The sequence below is a fragment of the Hypomesus nipponensis genome, chromosome 6 (assembly GCF_054491055.1).
Source record: "Hypomesus nipponensis isolate SF chromosome 6, ASM5449105v1, whole genome shotgun sequence".
NCBI lineage: Eukaryota > Metazoa > Chordata > Actinopteri > Osmeriformes > Osmeridae > Hypomesus > Hypomesus nipponensis.
This window is the reverse complement of record NC_140366.1, coordinates 7509604-7532532: the sequence shown is the minus strand read 5'-3', so window position 1 is coordinate 7532532 and position 22929 is coordinate 7509604. Positions and strand designations below refer to the sequence as shown.

Here is a 22929-nt window from a genome sequence, read left to right as displayed (position 1 = left end):
GCCCAGCTTTTGTTTGCTTAATGTGCTTGGACTTTCGAGGTCAAACCACAATTGCCAAAGCCAGCCTGCCCAGTTCTAAGCAAGTTGGGTCTATGTCTTGATGTGTGGGTACACTCTTCAGAATAAGCTTGGATTTGGAGCAGTAAGCCTAAAGTCGTCAATGTTTCACAACACCCTAATCCCTTCCCATGTCTGTTCTCCAGTTGCACACCTTGTATAACTTCAGAGGTCATATGAACCAACACACAAACACACCAGGTCTGGTTGTCCGGTCAAGTGACTGTGGCCTAAGCAGGCAGTTCGTGTACATGTTTACATGAAGGGAAGTGTGCTTTATCATGGGTCAGCGTGTGTGTTCCTCAGTATACGAGAGGACAGCCTGCCATTGCTGACCACAGGCATTATTGTCCTGCTCCACAAGAGGAAGTGTTAATAAGCCTGACTCCCTAGCCAGCCCCTCTGGGCCGTGCACAAACAACGCGCTATCCAACAGCACACCACTGATAAGCCACCCGGCATCCACCTCCGGATAACTTGGCTATCACTCAGCTTTCATGGGTCACAAGATTGATTATCTTTTCTTCAGTTAATTGTTATTTTACCTGACAGGCTCTTTAATTAGCACTTAGCATGACATATCAGGTCAGTTGACAGCTCATAGTTATGCTTTTAGCTTACTGTTTATTTACTTGAATCACTTGAATTGTCGTTCAGATAACTTGCTGAATAAATTGGCCGATAATGTAAAGTCGGTTGACACGACCTAAATTACGTTTTGTTTTAGCGTTGAAATAGTCAGGCCTTATCATAATAGGACCCAATTTTGTTGTTTGTTCTTGCAAGAATGCAATTCCAGCCTGATATTTCTATCAACCCTTTTCTAGCCTTCAGAAGAAAAGCTGTATAATTGCTTTTCCGACTATTTGAAGGGATACAATTTAATTTGACAACCGTGCTGCACGTTTTACATGTATTTTTTTGCTGTCAAAATATCACCTCATATCTAAAAGCAGTTTTTCCAGTTTCGATTACCTTTCTTTCTGTTTTTGCTGCTGGGGAACCGTCAGAAGTTTGTGTGGACGGTGCTCCAAGCAGGGTGTGTTTCTTCAGGGAGGCGTGCATCACATCTGAACGCGCAGATGCCCATGACCTTGCATGTCTGAACAGGCAGGCATGTGTGGGGGGGTGGTTGGGGAGGGTGGGGGGGGGGGGTTGTTGAGCCTATGTGTTCTAAAAGCTAAATGGCTTTGGGGCCACACTGGATGGTTTCCAGGTCCCTCCTCTCCTATGTGCAAGTAGCAGACTATTCAAGGCCCCAAGCCGTTACCTGCTGTTACCATGGACGGCTACCGACAAACCTGACTCGTACAGGATTCATAATCCTTCCAGATACTTGATACTGATACTCAGTGTGCTCCAGCCTGCCTTAAATTGGCTTGTGTCCATTTGTGGAGATTCAGCTCGGTAGGTTTTTCTGCTAGGTGGTGTGGTCTGTTCACTTGGTTGCACCGGGTGAACTCCAACAAACCCCTTTTTTCCCACTAGTGTTCTAATGATTTGGAGCACGCCTGCAAATTGAAGTGCTGCCAGTGACCTTGTTGACTCCGGTCACCCTTTTTGAGAGGTCAGCCCTGCAGACCGTAGAAACAAAGACTCCTAACTAGAGCATTCAATGTACTTTGTTGGAGTTGATCATTCCATATCACCTTAGTTTACCTAAGTACTCTCTTAAAGTGTCTTGAAGTGCCCCAATTAAATTAAATGTTTTATGCGCTTTATCTAGACATATTGATAGCATGACTTTTTAAATGACGGTCACAAAAAAACTAATGGAGAAGGCAAGTCGAAACAAAACGTAAAGACATTGAGAAATGGAGGCCTTAGACCTAGAGATGGATGTCAGGGAGCTTTGGAGAAGAGTGGAGGAGGAGAGGGCAGGAGAGGGATAGAGTGGAGGAGGAGAGGGATAGAGAGTGGAGGAGGAGAGGGATAGAGAGTGGAGGAGGAGAGGGATAGAGAGTGGAGGAGGAGAGGGATAGAGAGTGGAGGAGGAGAGGGATAGAGAGTGGAGGAGGAGAGGGCAGGAGAGGGATAGAGAGTGGAGGAGGAGAGGGATAGAGAGGGATAGAGAGTGGAGGAGGAGAGGGATAGAGAGGGATAGAGAGTGGAGGAGGAGAGGGCAGGAGAGGGATAGAGAGTGGAGGAGGAGAGGGATAGAGAGTGGAGGAGGAGAGGGATAGAGAGGGATAGAGAGTGGAGGAGGAGAGGGATAGAGAGTGGAGGAGGAGAGGGATAGAGAGTGGAGGAGGAGAGGGATAGAGAGTGGAGGAGGAGAGGGATAGAGAGGGATAGAGAGTGGAGGAGGAGAGGGATAGAGAGGGATAGAGAGTGGAGGAGGAGAGGGATAGAGAGTGGAGGAGGAGAGGGCAGGAGAGGGATAGAGAGTGGAGGAGGAGAGGGATAGAGAGTGGAGGAGGAGAGGGCAGGAGAGGGATAGAGAGTGGAGGAGGAGAGAGAGCTTGGCGAGCAGGGGTTTCTGTGTCTGTCTGTGTTATTCTGTCGTTCCTGTTTTCTGGGACGGCACACAGTTTCCTCAGTGTGTGGTTGTTGGCACGGCACTGCTGGCCTGTCTGGGACGCCAGCACCTTTTGTTCTGGGTTCTCCCCTCTCTCTTGCTCTCTCTCTCTCTCTTGCTCTCTCTCTCTCTCTTGCTCTCTCTCTCTCTCTTGCTCTCTCTTGCTCTTGCTCTCGCTCGCTCTTGCTCTCTCGCTCTTGCTCGCTCTTGCTTTCTCTCTCATACTCTCTCTTGCCCTCACCCCTCTCTCTTCTCTCTCTCACTCTTCTCTCTTTTCCTCACCTGTCTCTCACCTCTCTCTCTCTGTTTTGTCTCTCACCTGTCTCTCACCTCTCTCTCTCTCTTGCTCTCACCTCTCTCTCTCTGTTTTGTCTCTCACCTGTCTCTCCCTCAGCTCTTTCTTTCTCTCGTGTCTCATTGCTCATCCTCCAGTGCTGTCTTGTTTCATTTCTTTCTCCTTGCCTGTCTCTGCCCTTTTCCTTTCTGTTGGCTCTCTCTAAGAAAAGAATGAGGCTGGAACAGACTGGAGATGATCCTCTGTCTCTGTCTCTCATCTCATTATCACTTTGCGAGTCTCTGCGTCTCTCTCTCTCTGTCTGTATCTCTCTCTCTCTCTTCTCTCCCCCCCCCCCTGTCTTTTTCCCTGCCTATGCTTTTTTTTCTGTGCCACTTGATACATTGTGCACCCTCACCCTCCCAGGAGCGGTTACCCCTCGAGAGCAGTGGCAGGGCAGGGCGGGGCGGGGTTCTCTGCCAGGAGAGCAGCGGAGGCTTGTGTAAGGGGAGGACGCGGCGGCCACAAGCACATGGGCGTCTGGCGGAGAGGGAAGCGGGCCAACTAGGCCGCCTGAGAGATCCTTCTGGATTGACATTGCCGTGTGGGTTTTCCTGTGCGTGCAACTGCTGTTGACGTGCAAATATCCCCCCCCCCAGCACCGTTGAATACTGAAAAACGAAAATGCACCTTTTTGTTAGCGGTTGTTCTGGTGAAATCCCCTCTCCTGTTGTCAACGGTCCATCAGGCAATCCCCACGGCAAGTCATCGGAGGTACCTTCACACTCGTCAAGTCTTCGAAGCTCGCCAGTCCAACACTGAGGCTGTGTGTGTGTGTGTGTGTGTGTCGTGTTGTGACTCACCGCTTCAGTTGGCATTGTGTTAGTATTCTCACTGTGTCCATCTTGTGTGCCATACGGCTCAAGCAGGCCTCTGGGGGGTGTATGTGTGTGTGTGTGTGAGAGGAGAGCATGCGTTTTGACTCACAGGACTGGAGTCAATTATTTAGAACCCTCCTCCATCTTTTTTTTTCCTCCCAGAAACCACAGGAAACTGCCTCTTCCCTTGGGTGACATTAAACACCCGCACGCACACACACACACACACACACACACACACACACACACACACACACACACACACACACACACACACACTGTATACCCACATGCACCACACTCACAGATGCATCCATTCATACACACAATACTTTAAATATACATTTATTTCTGCAAATAGTTATTGGTCAGCGTTCATAGCAGGTATGATCACTTGCCCAGAGATTTGCATTCTAAGTCCTTGTGCAGTAAAACTCTTAGTAGACAGGCAGGCCCTGCCTTGAACACGCAAGCTTGTGTCCACATGGGTGACACACACAAACACATCTGCTCCTACGTTCTCACACACACACACACACACACCCCCGTAAATACTTGTGCATAATTACCTGCAAGTACACACACACGCATATGTGCGGCAGACTCTGTAAAAAGTCACATGCGCCTACACACACACACACACACACACACACACACACACACACGTACATGCTGGTAGGGATGTCTCCATCCTTCCAGATGTCATGGTGGCCTGGATGCGCTGATGCTTCATTACAGTGAAGTTCTGCTCCCCCCCCCTCCCTCCCTCCCCCACTGCAGCACAAGTCCTGCTACATCCCTGCAGCTCGCAGTGTGTGTGTGTTTGTGTGTGTGTGTGCGTGTGTTTGTGTGTGTGTCAAGATTTGTCTGAGAGGGTGAGGGGGGGGGGGGGCTTGTTACACGTGTGTGTGAGTGGGAAAAGTGCTCAAAGGGGGGAGGGGAGATTTAGAAATGGAACAAGGAAGAGAGAGAGAGAGAGAGAGAGAGTGTGTGTGTGTCGGGGTCCCTTAAGTGACTCTTCTAGAAGAGAGTGGCGCTGTAGGTGTGCTGGTTCCCAATCAAGACGAGCTGGAATGGCGACCGGGCCGTCGAAAACACAAGGATTTGCACCCAAAATCATGGTGATCAAAGGTGTGTGTGTGGTGTGTTTTCATGAGTTGTATCAGCCATTACGGGTGGACATGGTGTGTTTCTCAAGGCGTTAGTGTACAGGCATGTGCAGACGGCCAGGCTTTCACCCCCCCCCCCCATCAGTTTATGGATGTTCCAGTCTAGAAACCCCCCCCACTCTCTCTTCCCTTATTCCTGAGAATCCTGAGTACAGCCAGCCAACCCACACACACACGGACTCCTTTTTATTCCAGGAGAACGGCGCCTCTCCTAATCTCACTCTCTGTCTCACACACACGAACCACAGGTTAATAGAGTGAAAAAAGGACGACCGTGCTGGCTAGACACTGAGAGTGTGTGTGCATTCTGCCGTGTGTGACGGCAGGTGGTGTGTATGTGTGCTCACACACATCACACATGGGTTTAGTGTGTGCTGCGCGCGCGCGCGTGTGTGTGCGCGCATAGCTTTTGAGATGACATCTCTGAATACCAGAGTCTACCTTAGTGAATCACCCCCACAGCGAAAAAAGCAGATTTGGCTGAGACAAGGTGGTCAAATATCACACACACACACACACTTCAGGGTGCTTCTGTCTGGAAACCCAGAAAGTGTGTGTGTGCATGCGTCTGGCTGCTTTCTGCATATGGGTGAAGGAGGGTCGTGTGTGTGTGTGTGTGTGCGTGCGTAATTAAAACTCCATGATTAGTGCTGACCAGAAGAAGCTGGCTCCAGGCTCTAGTTTGTGATCTCTCCCTCCCTCAGGAGCAGGGCTCACCAGTCCTCAGCTCCCTCCCTCCCTCCCTCCCTCCCTCCCTCCCTCCCTCCCTCCCTCCCTCCCTCCCTCCCTCCCTCCCTCCCTCCCTCCCTCCCTCCCTCCCTCCCTCCCTCCCTCCCTCCCTCCCTCCCTCCCTCCCTCCCTCCCTCCCTCCCTCCCTCCCTCCCTCCCTCCCTCCCTCCCTCCCTCCCTCCCTCCCTCCCTCCCTCCCTCCCTCCCTCCCTCCCTCCCTCCCTCCCTCCCTCCCTCCCTCCCTCCCTCCCTCCCTCCCTCCCTCCCTCCCTCCCTCCCTCCCTCCCTCCCTCCCTCCCTCCCTCCCTCCCTCCCTCCCTCCCTCCCTCCCTCCCTCCCCTCCCTCCTCAGGAGCACCTGGGTTGACAGGGAGAAGCTGCAAAATAACCCCCTCCCACCCCCTTGATTGAAACCTTGTTCGTGTCTTTAATTGTGGGATTTTTCTATCGATATTTGACGGAAGACATTTTGAAGCCAGGGGAATACGGCGAGGCGTCTTCTGACACCAGGTCTGAAACAGAGGTCCGGCGGGGGTGGAGTGAAAAGGCTGACGTCACCGCGTGACCTCGTTTTCTCTGTGTGCGTCAACGAAGGTGTGTGTGTGTGTCTGGAGGGAGTTTGAGTGTCTGCGAGAAGGAGAATGTGAAGTGGTATGTGTAGACGCGCAGAGTCGTGTTTTAATGCGTGTGTGTGTGTGTGTGTGTGTCACAAAGGGATAAAGGCCTGCTTGCTGTAGTCTGAAACCATGCAATGGGCCGCGTTCTGCCAGGCCTCCGAAGTTGAACCTAAGGCATGTGCACACACACACACCTATACCTCACATATAAGAACAGACACTCGCATCACGATTCATGTGTGCAAGGGCTCCACAGTCACAACCGTAAGCTTCCTGGAGAGCAGTGGAGAGACAGAGAGACAGACATAGGGACTGAAGGGGAGAGAGAGACAGACAGAGAGACATAGGGACTGAAGGGGAGAGAGAGACAGAGAGAGGGACATAGGGACTGAAGGGGAGAGAGACAGAGAGAGAGACATAAGGACTGAAGGGGAGAGAGACAGACAGAGAGACATAGGGACTGAAGGGGAGAGAGAGACAGAGAGCGAGCAGACGAAAGATGGAGTGGGGGAGGAGGGGAGCAACAAGAGACTATGGGGGGGGAGAGAGAGAGAGAGAGAGAGAGGCTGTCACCGAGGTGATGGGACGAGTCACAGGGAGAACGGAAACGGAGGCACACAGAGAAGAGAGGGGGTTCGCCTCCATCCTTCTTTTCCTCCCCTGCTCTGTCTCTGTAACTCTAAAATCTCTCTTTCCATATTTCACCATGTGGTTATTTGTGGGAATCACCAGTAGGAAATGAAACTGAGTGTGTGGGATGGCGGTCATGGCCAGACTTGACTCATAAATGGGCATTTGCAAAGAATATGCCATTGTTGATGGCATACGGAAACCAACTGGTAACTGGTGTAACCCTCCGCGGTAGAAACCGCAATACAAAAGTAACCAGCAATGAGTAATGAGTTTTCGTAACTAATGTTAACTGTGTTATGCAATTAAAGTAAATTACTAGATACATTAGTAGTAGCTGTCAAACGGAGTGGAATTCCACAATCAGTTTACTGCTCACCACTCTAAACCAGTCTAAACTCTTTTTTTTTTTTTCAGCTCTTCCGGGAAGTCCGAATAATGAAGATCTTAAACCATCCAAACATCGGTAAGTGCTCCAGGAAAAAAAAAAAGGACACAAAATCCTCTTAATGTCAAATGCCTGAGACGGAGAGGAAAGCTTACTTCAATTCAGGAAATTCAGTCGACGCATTCGGAAATAGTCTTGGCATTTTGTGAATCGCATTTCCATTCATGAGTTGAATGAATGGGTGTGTTTTCCATCCATCTGCTGTTTGGATGTTTGGGAATCTCTCTATTTTGATGGGTGACATTGACATTCCCATCCCCCATCGTGTTTGAAAACACACACACACACACACACACACACACACACACACAAAGAGAGGCACAGACGGGCTTTTGTGCCTCCTGGAAAAGGGTCACTGTGTGTGCCTCTGTGTGTGTGTGTGTGTGTGTGTGTGTGTGAATGGGAACAGCCTGGGAAAAGACTGGAATTCCTGGACATGGATTAAGATCCAGAGGGGGTTGGGAATGTCTATTTGTGTGTGTGTTCCCTTGAATGAACGTGTGTGTGTGTGTGTGTGTGTGTGACCATCTGACATCTCCTGCTCCTGACCCCACCGTCATCCCCCCCCCCCCCCCCCCCAATATTCCTATAAATCACTTCTGGACAGCACATGTCAGCACACGCATGCACACGCCCACCCAGATAGTGACGGCCCTATAAAAGACGCCATATGACCTTCTTCTGTAGTAGACGTGAACTTGAGTGCAGGGGCCATCCGTACCTCTGTGTGTGTGTGTGTGTGTGTGTGTGTGTGTGTACCGAGCCCATACATAACGATATGAGCGTCTGCCACACCTCTCTCTGGTCAACAGCACAGCAGGGGGTGGGGAGGTCAGGGGGAGGGGGGAGGGGGAGAGCTTTGAATGAGAGTGAGGAGAGGAGACTGGCAGGTGCTGATGGGGGGGGGGGTGGGGGGGGAGGGCAGGGGCGTAGAGATATTAGCATTCCCTCACCCCATAACGCCCCCCTCCCCCCGTACTCCCCCATGTCCCCCATCAGCACCTGCTAGTCCTCTCTCGTCACTCTCATTCAGAACAGCAGGATAATGGACGTCATCACTCAGCTTCCGCCCCGTCAGCTATATCCAGCATCACGGCCCAATCTCCTTGTGTGTGTGTGTGTGTGTGTGTGGTCACACCAAGGCTGGGCTTGTGCATGTACACGTGGAGGAAATGGGTATAGCTACGGCAGCAGGGGAAATTTGAGAGAGAGAAAAAACGTGAACAAATAAATGAACCCTCAGGAAGTTGAACGAAGGTGTTGGACACAGGCAACCTCCCCGGGGGGGGGGGAGAGGGGGGGGACGGACAATTTCCTTGTGTCTCCAGAACCGGGGGGCGTGCCCTTTTTTATGTTTCCCACCTAAACCAGTCTGGTTTTCGTTCTTTGCTTTCAGTGCGGCTGACAGCCAGGCTGAACGGTTGCCGGAGGTGACTCACGGTGATGTGGATGAGTAACCCTCACGCACAACCACCAGACCTGAGTCACCCTCTTCAGGGTCATGGCTAGTCTTTAGCTTCGGGGACAGATAAGGACTCTTACAAAGGGGTTTGAACCTGTCTGCGTGTGTGCGTTCATGCATGGACACGTTCAGACCTACCACGTAGCCGATGCCCTGTGATGTCAGTCCTCTCTCTCAAACACAAAGTAGACAGTAGAGATTGAGAACAGATGACATCCATTCCATCAGATCCCGGTCCTGACCCATCAGGGTCTTCTGATGAACCATACCGGTGGGCGTCTTCTGGCTTTGTGAACACCCACACAAGTAGAGCCCCCAAACGGACTCGAGGCTATTGTCCTCGACAGAGACGCAACGGTCCCGCGTCTGCGATCGGCTCCTCGTGCCTCCAGCCTCACTCCGGCCCGGACGCGCGCTCGGAGATCGTCTGGTCGGGCCTGAGGAATGTCACCCCTGTGGGCTCTCCGTTATTTCCCTCTTTCTCGTATCGGTCGCGTCTGGCACTCGAGTTTCTCTTTCTCTTTTCTTTTTTTCTCTGACCCAATTCCTCTCCGCCTCCCATCCATTTCTCATCTCATCCTCCCCCTCCACCCCTCCGCCAAGCCAGGTAGGTCAGCACGGAAGGAGGGGCGGGGTAGATGGAGGCAGAGAGAGAGAGAGGGGGGGGGGGGGGGTCAGTGGATTGAATCGCACCGCGGTGGCGAAATCGCAATGCCGCCGAGCCGTGTCGAGTCAGAATTAGATTTCCTTCGAAAAAGGGGGGGGACGGGACGCAGGGAGAGAACGGGCGGCGCTACGGATGGAGGGACACGGCGGAGGAGGGTCAGAGAGAGAGAGAGAGAGAGAGAGAGAGGCGGAGAAAGGGATGAGGGAGGGGAGGAGAAGACTCTGGAGGGAGTACAGGCAGCCGAGGAGCTGGTTTAGGAGTGCTCCTGTCTGTGTGTGTGTCTGTGTGTGTCCTGCCCCTTCCTGTCTTGTCTGAGGCCCTGACTTTGTCTCCCATCTCCCTGTTCTGCAGGCACACTCGCACCCTCCCGTCCACCCGCACACTCCGAACCCACACTCACACAGACACACACAGGCAGAAGCCAGGGCTGGGTCTGCTTGTTATGTGGCAGCAGGCAGGAACACCGCAGCACACTCTCTACACACACACACACTTCTTCCTCCTGGTCTCCTCACTCATCTGTCCCTGTTTACACGCGTAAACACACGGGCCGCTTGCCAGCGTCGCACGAGCAAACAGGATTAACCAATCCTCTCTCTCCCCTCCACAGTCAAGCTGTTTGAGGTGATCGAGACGGAGAAGACCCTGTACCTGGTGATGGAGTACGCCAGCGGAGGTGAGACGCGCCCGCGCGCGCGCACACACTCCTTTGTCATACAGACGTGTCACCTCAACATGGCATAAGGCCCCATGCACGCCACAGCAGAGAGACGTGACGCGTGGCAGCGGCGCTGACTCTGCCTGCTGGTGTGGGCCTCTGTCAGAGCGCAGGGTGGACAGTCTGGCGACAGAACCGTCCGACTACCGTGTCCCTGGGAAGGCTGTGGCGGTCGCAGGCTGTGTTCTGACCCATCCTTGTGCTTGTCTTTACAGGGGAGGTGTTCTGACCCGTCCTTGTGTTTGTCTTTACAGGGGAGGTGTTCGACTACCTGGTAGCACACGGACGGATGAAGGAGAAGGAGGCCAGGGCTAAATTTAGACAGGTACTGCAGTGGACTGGATTCAGGCAGAACACAAACACACACACAATTACGTAAACACAAACCCACATGTTATATGCCTACTCACTGACACACAGATGCATGGGCCAGCACATAGATGTGCGTGCGCACACACACACACACACACTTCAAATGGCCTAGGTTCAAAGCCAGGCCAGTCCTCTCACATCTCCTCCGGTTAGGGACAAACACACACACACTCGTTTGAGCAATACACACTAACAGACGCACACTCATGCGTTTTAACTTTACACAGTGACACACGCACACACACCTCTCTTAAAGGGCCGTCGAACTTGGCTTGGCGGAACTGGAGGAGGGATACAAACCCCATTTTAACCACCCAGGAGCCTCCACATAGCCTATATGGGCTATCATATAACCCTCCTTGGACTGGATCTCTGAGTCCTCTGGCAGTGTTTTGTGACAGGGGGCTGGGGAAAAAAGGATGAACGGGAAATGCCAACTTGGAAGTCAGAGTGCCGTGTGCATCGCTGACACGGTTGAGAGGCAACATCAGCCAATCATGGCCGGCTTCACAGACCCGTGCGTCGATCAGTGTGATGCGGAGCAACCTATCAGACTGCAGTATGCAGCTCTAAATTCTGTGGTTGTTTGTCGCTTGTCGGTGCGGCGCATTTGTTATGAGGCCTTTTTGAAGGTTCACGTTCGAGAGATTCCTTGCTCTGACGTGTGCTGAAATGGTAAAAAAAAAAATATATATATATATATATATATATATATATATATATAAACATTTATATACGATTACATTTGTATATTGAAGGCTATTTTATCTCTTTGGGGCTGAAGGAACGTGCGGCACTCGCACAGCATTGTCTATGTTTCCCTCAACATCCGGACATCTTTAGCCTTATGAAGGTGTGGTGGCCGTGATCCAGCAGTTAAGTGTAGTACTAGTAGTCTGATATCTGCCTCTGGCTTCAACTCCCTCCTTCACAGGACACAGTAGAACCCAGGAAGGGGGAAGTGATTGAGGGAGCGGGAATGAAGCGCTGTGGCAGAGAGCAGAGACACCGACATGGAGACGACCATTAGGGGATATCACACCACTCCTCGTTCACTCTCTGACAAGGCTGTGTATCTCTCTTTCTCTCTCTCTCTCTCGTTCTCTCTCTCTCTCTCTCTCTCTCTCTCGTTCGTTCTCAATTCTCCAACCTCTCTTTCATTTAACTCGGATGGAATATCCCTTCTACTCCTATAGTATATTGCATGCACGAATATGCCCCGGGGGGTAAAAAGGGAAAGGCGGCGGCGGTGGGGGTGGGGGTCTCCCACGCTTCCAGACAGGGGCTGTCCCAGTCCACGCCCCTTCCCCCCCAGACCCCCCTCCCCACTCCTGATTGGTGCAGCCCACGTGTCGCTGTGGAGATTGCGGGATATCTGGGTCGCGGAAAGGGAGGGAGGGCGGGTGGGGGGGAGAAAAAGAGGTACATGAGGGAATGGGCGGGGGGGGGGGGTCCTGTATGGAAGGAGAGGAGGAAAGCAGGCACCGCTCGCTCGCCGCGTGAAAAAGGTTTCATCACAGCAGTAACGGACACAGTCTGTTGTTGATGAGTGCAGTCGGGTGGGTGGGTGTTATACTGTGCCATGGGTGCATTTACACTGGCCGTGCAATGTGTCCAGTACCAAGCTGACCCTCTGTGTGCGTGTGTGAGAGACTCGCCGCCCTATATGTGGACATGTCAACATGCCTTCCTCCCATCCACCTCCGAGCACTCCGGGGAAGACTTTCGAAGCGGTGGAAAAGCCGTCGAAATCGAAACGCCGTTCGAACGGTGCACTTCAGTGTGTGTCTGTGTGACAGTTGAACTGTTGAGGACAGAGGAGGCGAACCTTATGACGCATGTTACATGATCTATACACCCCGCCCCCTCCAAAAAAGAAGTAAAACGACTTTCGAACACAACTTCTGTGTGCGCCCTTAACACGCCACAGTTCGGCCAATCGATGGTGTTCCACGTTCACATGTTCCCTGTTCCCTGTCGGTCGATGGCACTAAGTGTGTTTTTGCCCCACTTTCCTCTTACTGAATATCCCCTCCCATGATGCACAGTGGCGCCTACAGTCATGTGAATTGGTGACATGTCTGTTCATGTCTCAATAAAACGACATGAGTTACATTTGCAAGATATCTGCATTTGCATAGCCTTCTAAACGGCTTGCTTTCTCTCACTCCATCTCTCGTCTCTCTCTCTCTCTCTCTCTCTGTCTGTTTGTTTTCTAGATTGTATCAGCCGTGCAGTATTGTCACCAGAAGCACATTGTGCACAGAGACTTGAAGGTAAGGACACACACCGACAAGAAAACCCAAGTCATTATCACCTCCTGCTCCGACAGCAGGGGCTTCGCCTGCCGCATCGTACTGGGATACCCATGTGGGGTGTGTGTCAGCGCAGCTGCGCACGTGTGTCGCTGTGTGTGTGACTGACTGTGTGTGTGTGTGTGTGACTGACTGTGTGTGTTTGTTGAGCAACGCGGCAGCGCTCTCCGTGTGGCACGGTGCACGCTCTGCTTCCGCTCAACGACACGTCCTTAAATGATGCATGGCCACAAGATGGGAGAAGGGATGGAGAGACAGAGGAGAGCTGTCCCTCCTGTCCTCCACTCCTGTTTTCTCCCTCCCTCCCTCCCTCCCTCCCTCCCTCCCTCCCTCCCTCCCTCCCTCCCTCCCTCCCTCCCTCCCTCCCTCCCTCCCTCCCTCCCTCCCTCCCTCCCTCCCTCCCTCCCTCCCTCCCTCCCTCCCTCCCTCCCTCCCTCCCTCCCTCCCTCCCTCCCTCCCTCCCTCCCTCCCTCCCTCCCTCCCTCCCTCAGCTGGGGTTGATGCTCACAACATTCTATGTAATTACAGAAATGCATGTTTGGCATGTCCATGCATATTGCATCTCTCACCTTGGGTGATATAGCAGCATATTTCAAGAAGTGTAAAACCAGCCACTTTTTTTTCACAGTTTGAAAATGTCCTGCCTTTTGATTTGAAAGAAACAAGTTTCTGCTTTGCCGAGTAAGCGTGTGTGTGTTCTGACTGATGTTTTTTTTTAAGGTTTGGTAGTATGGGCAAAAGGAAATGTTGGTGCATGTAGCCTACAGTATTTGTTATTGAGAAGAGCTTATATATACATTCTCGCTTGTCACTTACTGCACTCAACAGACACATGCCATCTTTATCTCTCTCTCACACACACACACACACACACACACACACACACACACACACACACACACACTCACCATCTCTTTCTCTTTTCTCCCCCCCAGGCAGAGAACTTGCTCCTAGACGCCGACATGAACATCAAGATCGCCGACTTCGGCTTCAGCAACGAGTTCACGATGGGCAGCAAGCTGGACACGTTCTGCGGCTCCCCCCCCTACGCCGCCCCGGAGCTCTTCCAGGGGAAGAAGTACGACGGGCCTGAGGTGGACGTGTGGAGCCTGGGGGTCATCCTCTACACGCTGGTCAGCGGCTCACTGCCCTTCGACGGGCAGAACCTCAAGGTAGGTCCCCGGGGCGGGGGCGGGAGTGTGGGAGAGGAGGAGGGGGGGGTGCCTGTGGGTCTGTGTGTGCGATGACTGTGGGGTTCCTAAAGCTTTGTGCACATGCTACTGGACGTGATTGGTTGTCTATTAGTGGCTAATGAGCATCATCAGCAGACAATGAGATTGGGTTTGAGGATAGCTCAGTGGTGAAGCATTTTGGCTGCAGATTCAAATCGACCCCATGTCGCTTTGCGTAAAAGCATCTGCCAAATTGATTATATTAAAGATCTCTCCCTCTCTCTCTCACCCCTCTCTATCGCTCTCTCTTTCCCTCCGTCCCCCTCTCTCTCCTCTGTCTATTCTCCCCTCTCTCTCTATTCCCTTTCTCTCTTCCCCCCTCCTCACTCTTTCCCTCCGTCCCCCTCTCTCTCCTCTGTCTATTCCCCCCTCTCTCTCTATTCCCTTTCTCTCTCCCCCCTCCTCTCTCTCTTTCCCTCCGTCCCCCTCTCTCTCCTCTTGTCTATTCCCCCCTCTCTCTCTATTCCCTTTCTCTCTTCCCCCCTCCTCACTCTTTCCCTCTGTCCCCCTCTCTCTCCTCTCTCTATTCCCTTATCTCTTTCTACCCCCCCCTCTCTCTCCCTCTCTGCAGGAGCTGCGTGAGCGCGTCCTGAGGGGGAAGTACCGTATCCCCTTCTACATGTCCACCGACTGCGAGAACCTCCTCAAGCGCTTCCTGGTCCTCAACCCAGCCAAGCGGGGGACTCTGGAGGTGAGGGAGGAAGGCCAAAATGTAAATATGTCTCCGCTTACTACGACTCGTTACTCCCTCCTTTTACTCCACCGTGCACGACACTCTGGTCGTCCCTTTGTGGTGATTTTTTTTCTTTCTTTTTTTCACGCATGCCTTTTGTCTGGTTCCCGCCTGGATGTTTAGGCAGGGATGTGTTCTGTCTTCGGGCGTGCATGCACACAGTTTCTCTCGCGTCCATTCGCTCCCTTTCACACCCTCACTCACCACAAACGATCCATTCCCACCCAAACAAAACTCGATGGGGAAGTTGCTTTGAGTCTGACGTCTGGCACTGGCGCCTGAAACTCCCTCACTGGATAGAAGGGAAAGAAGCCTAACGTCCCTGTTTAGACGCCATCTCTCCCTGCCAATAGTCAGCCAGGGTCATGTGACCACTCCAGCATGCTGTCCGGTTCCTCTCGACAGCACCCCTACAAGGGACACAAACGTCCTTTTACAATCATTTCATGTGCAATGTTTTGGTTCTCTATTTCTATCTGTCTTCTATTCACCCCGAAGGGATGAAAACAAACTGTAGTGCTGAGGGCGCGTAGACAGAGTTTGCGTCGTGCACGTCCGTGTCGAGCCATTCGAAAGAAACCCACTCAAATGAACGCAACAGAAGTTCAGAGGAGGACTGTCAAATGTAGTGTCAGCCCAGTAACACTCATTGTTGAGAGGGGAGGCCGTCATAAGTTGCTGTTTTTTCCGTCGTAGCAAATCATGAAGGACCGCTGGATCAACGCCGGCTGCGAGGAGGACGAGCTGAAGCCCTTCCTAGAACCTGAACTGGACATCAGTGACCAGAAGAGGATAGGTACAGTGTGCCCCCCCCCCCCCTCCAGACACACAAACAGACTTATTTGGCACATAACAACCACATGGAATAAACACAGTAACTTTGGGGAATATTGAAAACTGTCAACTCGTGGAAGAATGTAGTAAATCCATGAAACGCTGCATTAAAGTCCCGGCGAATTGTCTTCAATTCATGGGATAATGGAGTAAGAACATGGGGGATGGGGGATTTAAATGTTATACCACAATGTCAGCCTGATGGATCCATTGGGAGGAGTTTGTCCGTTTTATTGTTGAGTAACTGAGATACTCCCAGCCTCCTCCCAGCCTCCTCGCTGCCATGAGGGTGCTGGGGTTCTTATGGTTGGCCCCAGTCCTGCACTCTAACCCTGGCATGCTCTGCCCAACGAGAGCCTGACCTGTCGTTTTAGTTTTTTAGGACTTGTTGTCTCTCTCTCACACACACACACCAACACACACACACACACACACACACACACAACGCAGACATGAATCAAGCTTGCTACTGTATGCACGTGCACACTCATTACATCACACACAGACACACACACACACACACACACACACAGCTCCAGTGGTCGATACAGAGGCTGGATGGCTCTGTTCTTTCCACTGTGATGCCCCCCCCAGGGCTTGCCCCCTGTGATGCCCTCTGCCTGTCAGTGGCAGGATTGATCCCTGCTGTGGGGAGAGAGGCTGGGGTAGAGAGACACCGGGGGAACATTAGAAGAGCATTAGCCCTGTCAGAGCACACACCAACAGCAGGATCCAGTCCTCCATTTAAAACAGCCCTTTCACTATTATTATCAAATTGTTCATATATGATATATCTTTTAACATTTCAGGGGGAATACAAAATAAATAACATCATCTCAAGGTACATGTACCTCATGAAGATGGTATGCCATTTTGGCATGGTGGTAGTGTTTTTCCATGCTGACGGCTGGTTAAGGCTGGCCCACATGTGTAGCATTAGAGCCTTCAGCTGGGAATGTGATGGACAGTCATCCCCCCCCCCCCCCCCCCCTCACACCTCGTCACAGTGTGCTGTGTTCTCCCCCCAGACATCATGGTGGGGATGGGATACTCACGAGAGGAGATCCAGGACTCCCTGACCCGGATGAAGTACGACGAGATCACAGCCACTTACCTGCTGCTGGGCAGGAAGTCGACAGAGGTGAGGGGACTGTGTGGACACTCTCACAGCCCAGACACAACATGTACACCCTCTCACAGCCCAGACACAACATGTACACCCTCTCACAGCCCAGACACAACATGTACACCCTCTCACAGCCCAGACACAACATGTACACCCTCTCACAGCCCAGACACAACATGTACACCCTCTCACAGCCCAGACACAACATGTACACACTCTCACAGCCCAGACACAACATGTACACCCTCTCACAGCCCAGACACAACATGTAGACCCTCTCACAGCCCAGACACAACATGTACACCCTCTCACAGCCCAGACACAACATGTAGACCCTCTCACAGCCCAGACACAACATGTACACCCTCTCACAGCCCAGACACAACATGTACACCCTCTCACAGCCCAGACACAACATGTACACCCTCTCACAGCCCAGACACAACATGTACACCCTCTCACAGCCCAGACACAACATGTACACCCTCTCACAGCCCAGACACAACATGTACACCCTCTCACAGCCCAGACACAACATGTAGACCCTCTCACAGCCCAGACACAACATGTACACCCTCTCACAGCCCAGACACAACATGTACACCCTCTCACAGCCCAGACACAACATGTACACCCTCTCACAGCCCAGACACAACATGTACACACTCTCACAGCCCAGACACAACATGTACACCCTCTCACAGCCCAGACACAACATGTAGACCCTCTCACAGCCCAGACACAACATGTACACCCTCTCACAGCCCAGACACAACATGTAGACCCTCTCACAGCCCAGACACAACATGTACACCCTCTCACAGCCCAGACACAACATGTAGACCCTCTCACAGCCCAGACACAACATGTAGACCCTCTTACAGCCCAGACACAACATGGAGCTTCTTACCTCAGTCAAACCCTTCCCCTGCAGCTGGAGGTGAGTGACTCCAGCTCCAGCAGTAACCTGTCCCTGGCCAAGGCACGGCCCGCCAGCGAACACAACAACGGCCAGTCTCCCGCCCACCTCAAGGCCCAGCGCTCCTCCTCGTCCACGCAGAAACAGAGGCGCTACAGCGACCAAGGTGAGACCCGGAGGGGAGGGCTCGAGAGACGGAGCGAACGTGCTGCGAAGCCGTCTCTTTTTAACCCCAAAACTCCGATAAACACATGCATGCCCTTGATTGGAAGTTGCACTTGGCTCCATCTCCTCGCCCCCCCCCCCCCTCCCTCTCTCTCCAGCCGGGCCGTCCATCCCCTCGGCGGGCTACCCCAAGAGGAGCCAGACCAGCACGGCGGGGGAGAACGACATCAAGGAGGAGGGCGGCGGCCAGGCCAGGAAGTCGGGCGGCAGGGGAGGCGCCCCCAGCAGTCCGTTGCTGGGCAACGCCAACAACCCCAACAAGGCTGACATACCCGACCGCAAGAAGGGTTCCAGCACCCCGGTGAGGAACACGGGATGTGCCGCTGCACGCTGGCGCTCTTCATGCAGGACACGCTTCATGACAGTGATGGGGGGTGGGGGGGGGGGCGTTTGAATACAACTTTGGCGAATCTCGGAAGCCCGCAAGAGTAACGCACGGAATATACACTTGCACACATACACACGCACAAGCCACATGTTCATTTTGTTCAGCCTCCTCTTTCTGTATTGTCCCTTGGAGTGCGTATTTTCCAGTCCATTACCCTGCTGGGAGCTAGTGTGTATTGTGTTCTATGCGACTCTGCTCTCTCTGTCGCTCTCGCTCTCTCTGATTCTCCCTCTCCTTGTCTGTCTCTCTCTCTCTCTACATCCGTCCAATCTCTCCCACTCGCTCCCTGAGAAACGCAGGCGGCATCACAACTAAGGGTTTCATACTGTAGCCAGCAACGGCGAGGAAATCGGGGTGTAATGAGAACGCGCCGTTTAGCGGCGCCGTCTCAAAAGTGCTCATCGTGAGTCTGTCCTCCCCAGAGCACGGCGGCGTCGGGCGGCATGACGAGGAGGAACACGTACGTGTGCAGCGAGAGGAACGCCACCGACCGCCACGCGGTCATCCAGAACGGGAAGGAAAACAGGTGAGCGTCGGACGCCTGCTTCCCGAACTCGACACACCAGGTGTACACGCGGGCGCGCCACCATCTCTGGCCCTCACACACGGTCTCTCCCCTGCACCACTCCTCCACACACACACACACACACACACCTACACATTCCAGAAAGGCTGTTTTCCTCCCTCTCACTAGAAGCTCTGTGCATCGCCATGCTAAATTCACGCAGGCCCTGGAGACGGCGGTCTAGTTCCACGGCGCACAGCAGGGGTTGTTGTCTCAAAACAAATGCCGGAAGGTTCTGGAATATCCCCGCCGTTTATTTTCACTGTGGAGTCTCTCGACATGCAGTGGGGGGAGGGCGGTAAATGTTGAGCGCACCAAAACAAATGTGTTCGCCGAAAGGATTCTTTTTGCGCCGAGAAATGATTTTGTCTTCCATTTCGGTCATGTTATTCCGGGGAGCTCTCCACTGTACCCATCCACTGTGTGATGTCACAGTTCAGATGTGCAGTCGTTTGCCAGGCACGCCCAAACTCACCTGTGACCTTCCAGCCAGTGAGGGCGTTCAGGGCTCAAGGAGGAGCCTTCAATGCAGACGTGGAGCTCAACTTGTCTCCCGTTTGATGCTCGTTGAATCTCAGTCAGGGGTGGACACATTTACAGGGTTTTTTAGCTCCACTCTAGATTTGTCCTTTCATTCCGGAACCCAGTTTGTTACTGCCCAGTGTTCTGATTGCTTCCCCATGTTAAATGAGTTAACAAATACCCTAGAGGTGCCATTCATCTGAGCCTCCTGTTAGTTGTTGAGGTTATCAAAGTGAAGTGCCTAGAAGGGGGGCTTTTCAGTGTAGCGCGTGTGTGTGCGTCACTCACCACATCTGAAAGGAACTTGGTCGTTTTTTCTTTGTCTTTGAGGTCGCGCCGACTTATTTCTCCGAGCCATAAACATGCCGTTTGGCCTAGTGCTACATACCCCTGTGCAAAGTCCTCAGTTTGTTTTCGTTTTTTTTCTTCTCTAAACTATCTCGCAACCACTGCTGCTTTTCACGAGGGCTGAGGAAGAAGTGTGTCCGTTATCGTTTCCTTCCTCAATTCACAATTCGAAATCCTCGTATTTTTTCATTTGCATATTTGCTCCCTCGCTTTAAAGACGACCAATTCAGGAAGCCAGGAGGACCAAGAAAAAAAAGCATTCCTCATTTTGTCCTTTGCTTCCTTCACACGGTGGCGAAGAGCTGCTTTTTTTTTTTTCCTCTGTTGTGCCCGCGCTTTATTAAAACCACCTTTCTCTGACCCTGGCTCTTTTGTCTTCACCACCCATCCACCGGGGGGGGGGGCAGCATGAGTGAAATGTCAGCCTGTGCTACTACCACCTCTGCCTACGCCAAGGCCTTCACCACCTCCTCGGCCTCGGTCCGGCTGCGTCACCAGAAGGCCGTGTCCCTGTCGGCCTCAGGCCACACCTGCCGCCAAACGCTGCCGCCGGAGGGCGACTTCTTCCGGCCTAAGTAAGGGGGGCGTGTCTTAACCACCTCGTGTCGTTTCCCCCCCCTTCCAGTCCATTCCTTGTCACCTCACCGTCTAACGCCGCTGCATCTGCTCGCTAAACTTCTGCTCCTTGTAACCTCACCCCCCCCCACCCCCCCCCAAACACTCCCACCCCCGTTGGGATCCGTCTGCCCCCCCCTCGCTCCTTCAGCTCTGCACTCTCCGAGAGGTCCCTACGGCAGTATGGGGGGGTCACGTTTTGAGCCCAGCGTCTGTTTGACGAAGGCCGAGATGTGTCGCTTTGCACGAGAGTCCCTCTCCACCACTAACCGACCCCTAATGTAGTTTGTTCGCGTAGCGCCGACTCTTACCGAGCCAAGTCGTTCCCTAACGTAGCCAAAACGTAGCCCCTCCCACCCAGTGTGTTCCTGTGTCCTGGAAGAGTCGAATCTCTGTGTTCGTTAAATGCATATAGGTGTACGTGAATAATTACAACAATAAAAAAACACGTTGTCATTTGATTAGACAAACTAACCATAACCGAGCCTTGACATCAACAGTTTTTGGAGGTAAGAGAAGTGTTTGTTTTGTTTGTGTGTTGACATTCTTTCATTTTTGTATATTAAATTACATCTTGGCGTCAACTTGGCTTCTGTAAGATCATATTGAAGTTTGTGTCATGTCATGTGGTTGCCGGTATCGCCCTCATGTCGGAAGGCGCAGACGAACCAGCAGCGCAACTTATTTCCCGCCCAGGGAGTTGGTTTTCAAAAGGACAATCGTAAACCCCCTCCCCCCCCCCCCCCCCCTCCAGCACGTCGTCGACGTCCAGCCAGCGGAACCCGGGCGGAGCCTCCACCCACAGCATCAGCAGTGGGGCCACGCCCCCGGACCGGCTGCGCTTCCCCCGCGGCACGGCCAGCCGCAGCACCTTCCACGGGGGCCAGCTGAGGGAGCGCCGCACGGCCACCTACAACGGGCCGCCGGCCTCGCCCACGCTCTCCCACGACGCCACGCCGCTCTCCCAGTCCCGCAGCCGCGGCACCAGCAACCTGTTCACCAAGCTCACCTCCAAGCTCACGCGCAGGTAAGACCTTCCCCCTCAACCGCCCACCTCCACACCGGGACGGGACGGATTCTCTGGCGTCTGGATGGTTTTAAGGATGTCGGGTTTTTTCGATGGGGACATGGGACTCGAACAGGGACGGACTGGCGAGTCGGGAGATCAAACGGCCTTAGCATATTGCAAAAAAAAAAAAAATATATATATATATATATATATATAATAATAATAATAATACATGGTCTTGGGACGGTCTGCATTTCAAGTCCCAGGCCATTTTTCAGTCCCAGTCCAGACCTGGACTCGAATATTAGTTTTTACTATACCTTATCGATTCATTTTTTTTTTTTATGATTATTTTTTTATGACATATTATCATGTCATTTCATAGCCATTAGACATAACATCAATCACCAATCCAATGTTAACATTATGTATTCAAATTCGGAGTGGAATAAGACAGCTGGTCTGAAACAGAGATGGAGCTGCAACAGTCTCCTTCAGAACCTTGTTTACCTACAGGCATCATAAATGTATGTAGCCATAACTTAATTAATAGCCCTGTCTCGCCATAACCTATGTCGCAAGAATATCTCATTCTTGTTTGTAGTCCTCAATAATATATATCCATGTTTGCTCGTCTCCCTTGACAACCTAAGCAAACTCCTTTTCATTATGCGTTTGAGCCCGAAAAGCCGGACGGCTCCAAATTATTATTATTTTTCCGGTTTGCATCCATCATTTTGTCTAGGCATATAAGTGGGTTTATTCAAGGCTCAGTAAGACCAGTGGGACACATTTTTTTAATAAAGTTTGTATTAATCATAGTTCCTCAGTTTCACCTGAGTAAAATAAGGTGGTGTTGGATTGTGCAATTAGTGGTCACAAAGTGTTAACAGGCCTGAATAAGACAGACTATATACCAGCTAAATATAATAATAAGAATAAGACTTTATTTATATAGCACATTTAATACAAGAATTGCAGCTTAATGTGCTTTACAAAAAAAACATAAAAACAATAATATAAGTAATAAAACCCCTCTGAACACAAGCCACAGTCTTTGTGGTATCTCGAGCCACAGTCTTTGCGGTATCTCATGCCACAGTCTTTGTGGTTTCCCAATATAAACATAAAAGTCAGAACACAAGGCGCAGTCTTTGCGTGTAAATATGCACTTATACAATGTAATACTGTAGTCTCTCCAGCCTGTCTGTGCTGCCTGGTGTGTGTAGCTGTTCTTACACCTCAGCTGTACTCATGTGAGGATAATAATAAATATCATCTGTCTACAATCTGCCAGTGACAGATGCTATCTCAGCAAGAGCTGACTGTTCAGTCTAAGTACTGTGTACATTTCAAACTCGGGCACTCTTCAGTCATCAAAATTCAACCATTGAAACTTGTAATTAAATATTCATCTCCACAAAGTGGAGCTGAAATCTTTCTTATCAGAAATATCTCTCGTCACAATTTTTTTGACTGGTTGTTATTGTTTTCCTTTTTGTAGAAACATGTCATTCAGGTTTTCCAAAAGGTAGGAGGACATCTCGGCCTGGCTTGTCA

At 51.8% G+C, this 22929-nt stretch overlaps 1 protein-coding gene across 9 annotated transcripts in view; it reads left to right on the top strand.

Annotated features, from left to right (window-relative positions):
- The window catches only part of LOC146286824 (MAP/microtubule affinity-regulating kinase 3-like), a 41510-nt gene that overhangs the window by 13745 nt on the left and 4836 nt on the right, over positions 1-22929 (top strand). For 2 of the 9 annotated variants that reach the window (XM_084700449.1, XM_084700447.1), the window contains 14 exons: positions 7289-7337; positions 10059-10124; positions 10421-10491; positions 12758-12814; positions 13789-14025; positions 14657-14776; positions 15515-15614; positions 16681-16793; positions 17713-17863; positions 18021-18223; positions 18733-18836; positions 20153-20320; positions 21115-21387; positions 22874-22900. In XM_084700449.1, the coding sequence (XP_084556575.1) occupies positions 7289-7337; positions 10059-10124; positions 10421-10491; positions 12758-12814; positions 13789-14025; positions 14657-14776; positions 15515-15614; positions 16681-16793; positions 17713-17863; positions 18021-18223; positions 18733-18836; positions 20153-20320; positions 21115-21387; positions 22874-22900 (1739 nt within the window). Of the gene's footprint in view, positions 1-7288; positions 7338-10058; positions 10125-10420; positions 10492-12757; positions 12815-13788; positions 14026-14656; positions 14798-15514; positions 15615-16680; positions 16794-17712; positions 17864-18020; positions 18224-18732; positions 18837-20152; positions 20321-21114; positions 21388-22873; positions 22901-22929 lie in introns of all 9 variants that reach the window. The other 7 variants (XM_084700448.1, XM_084700446.1, XM_084700454.1 and 4 more) reach the window with 5 other exon arrangements.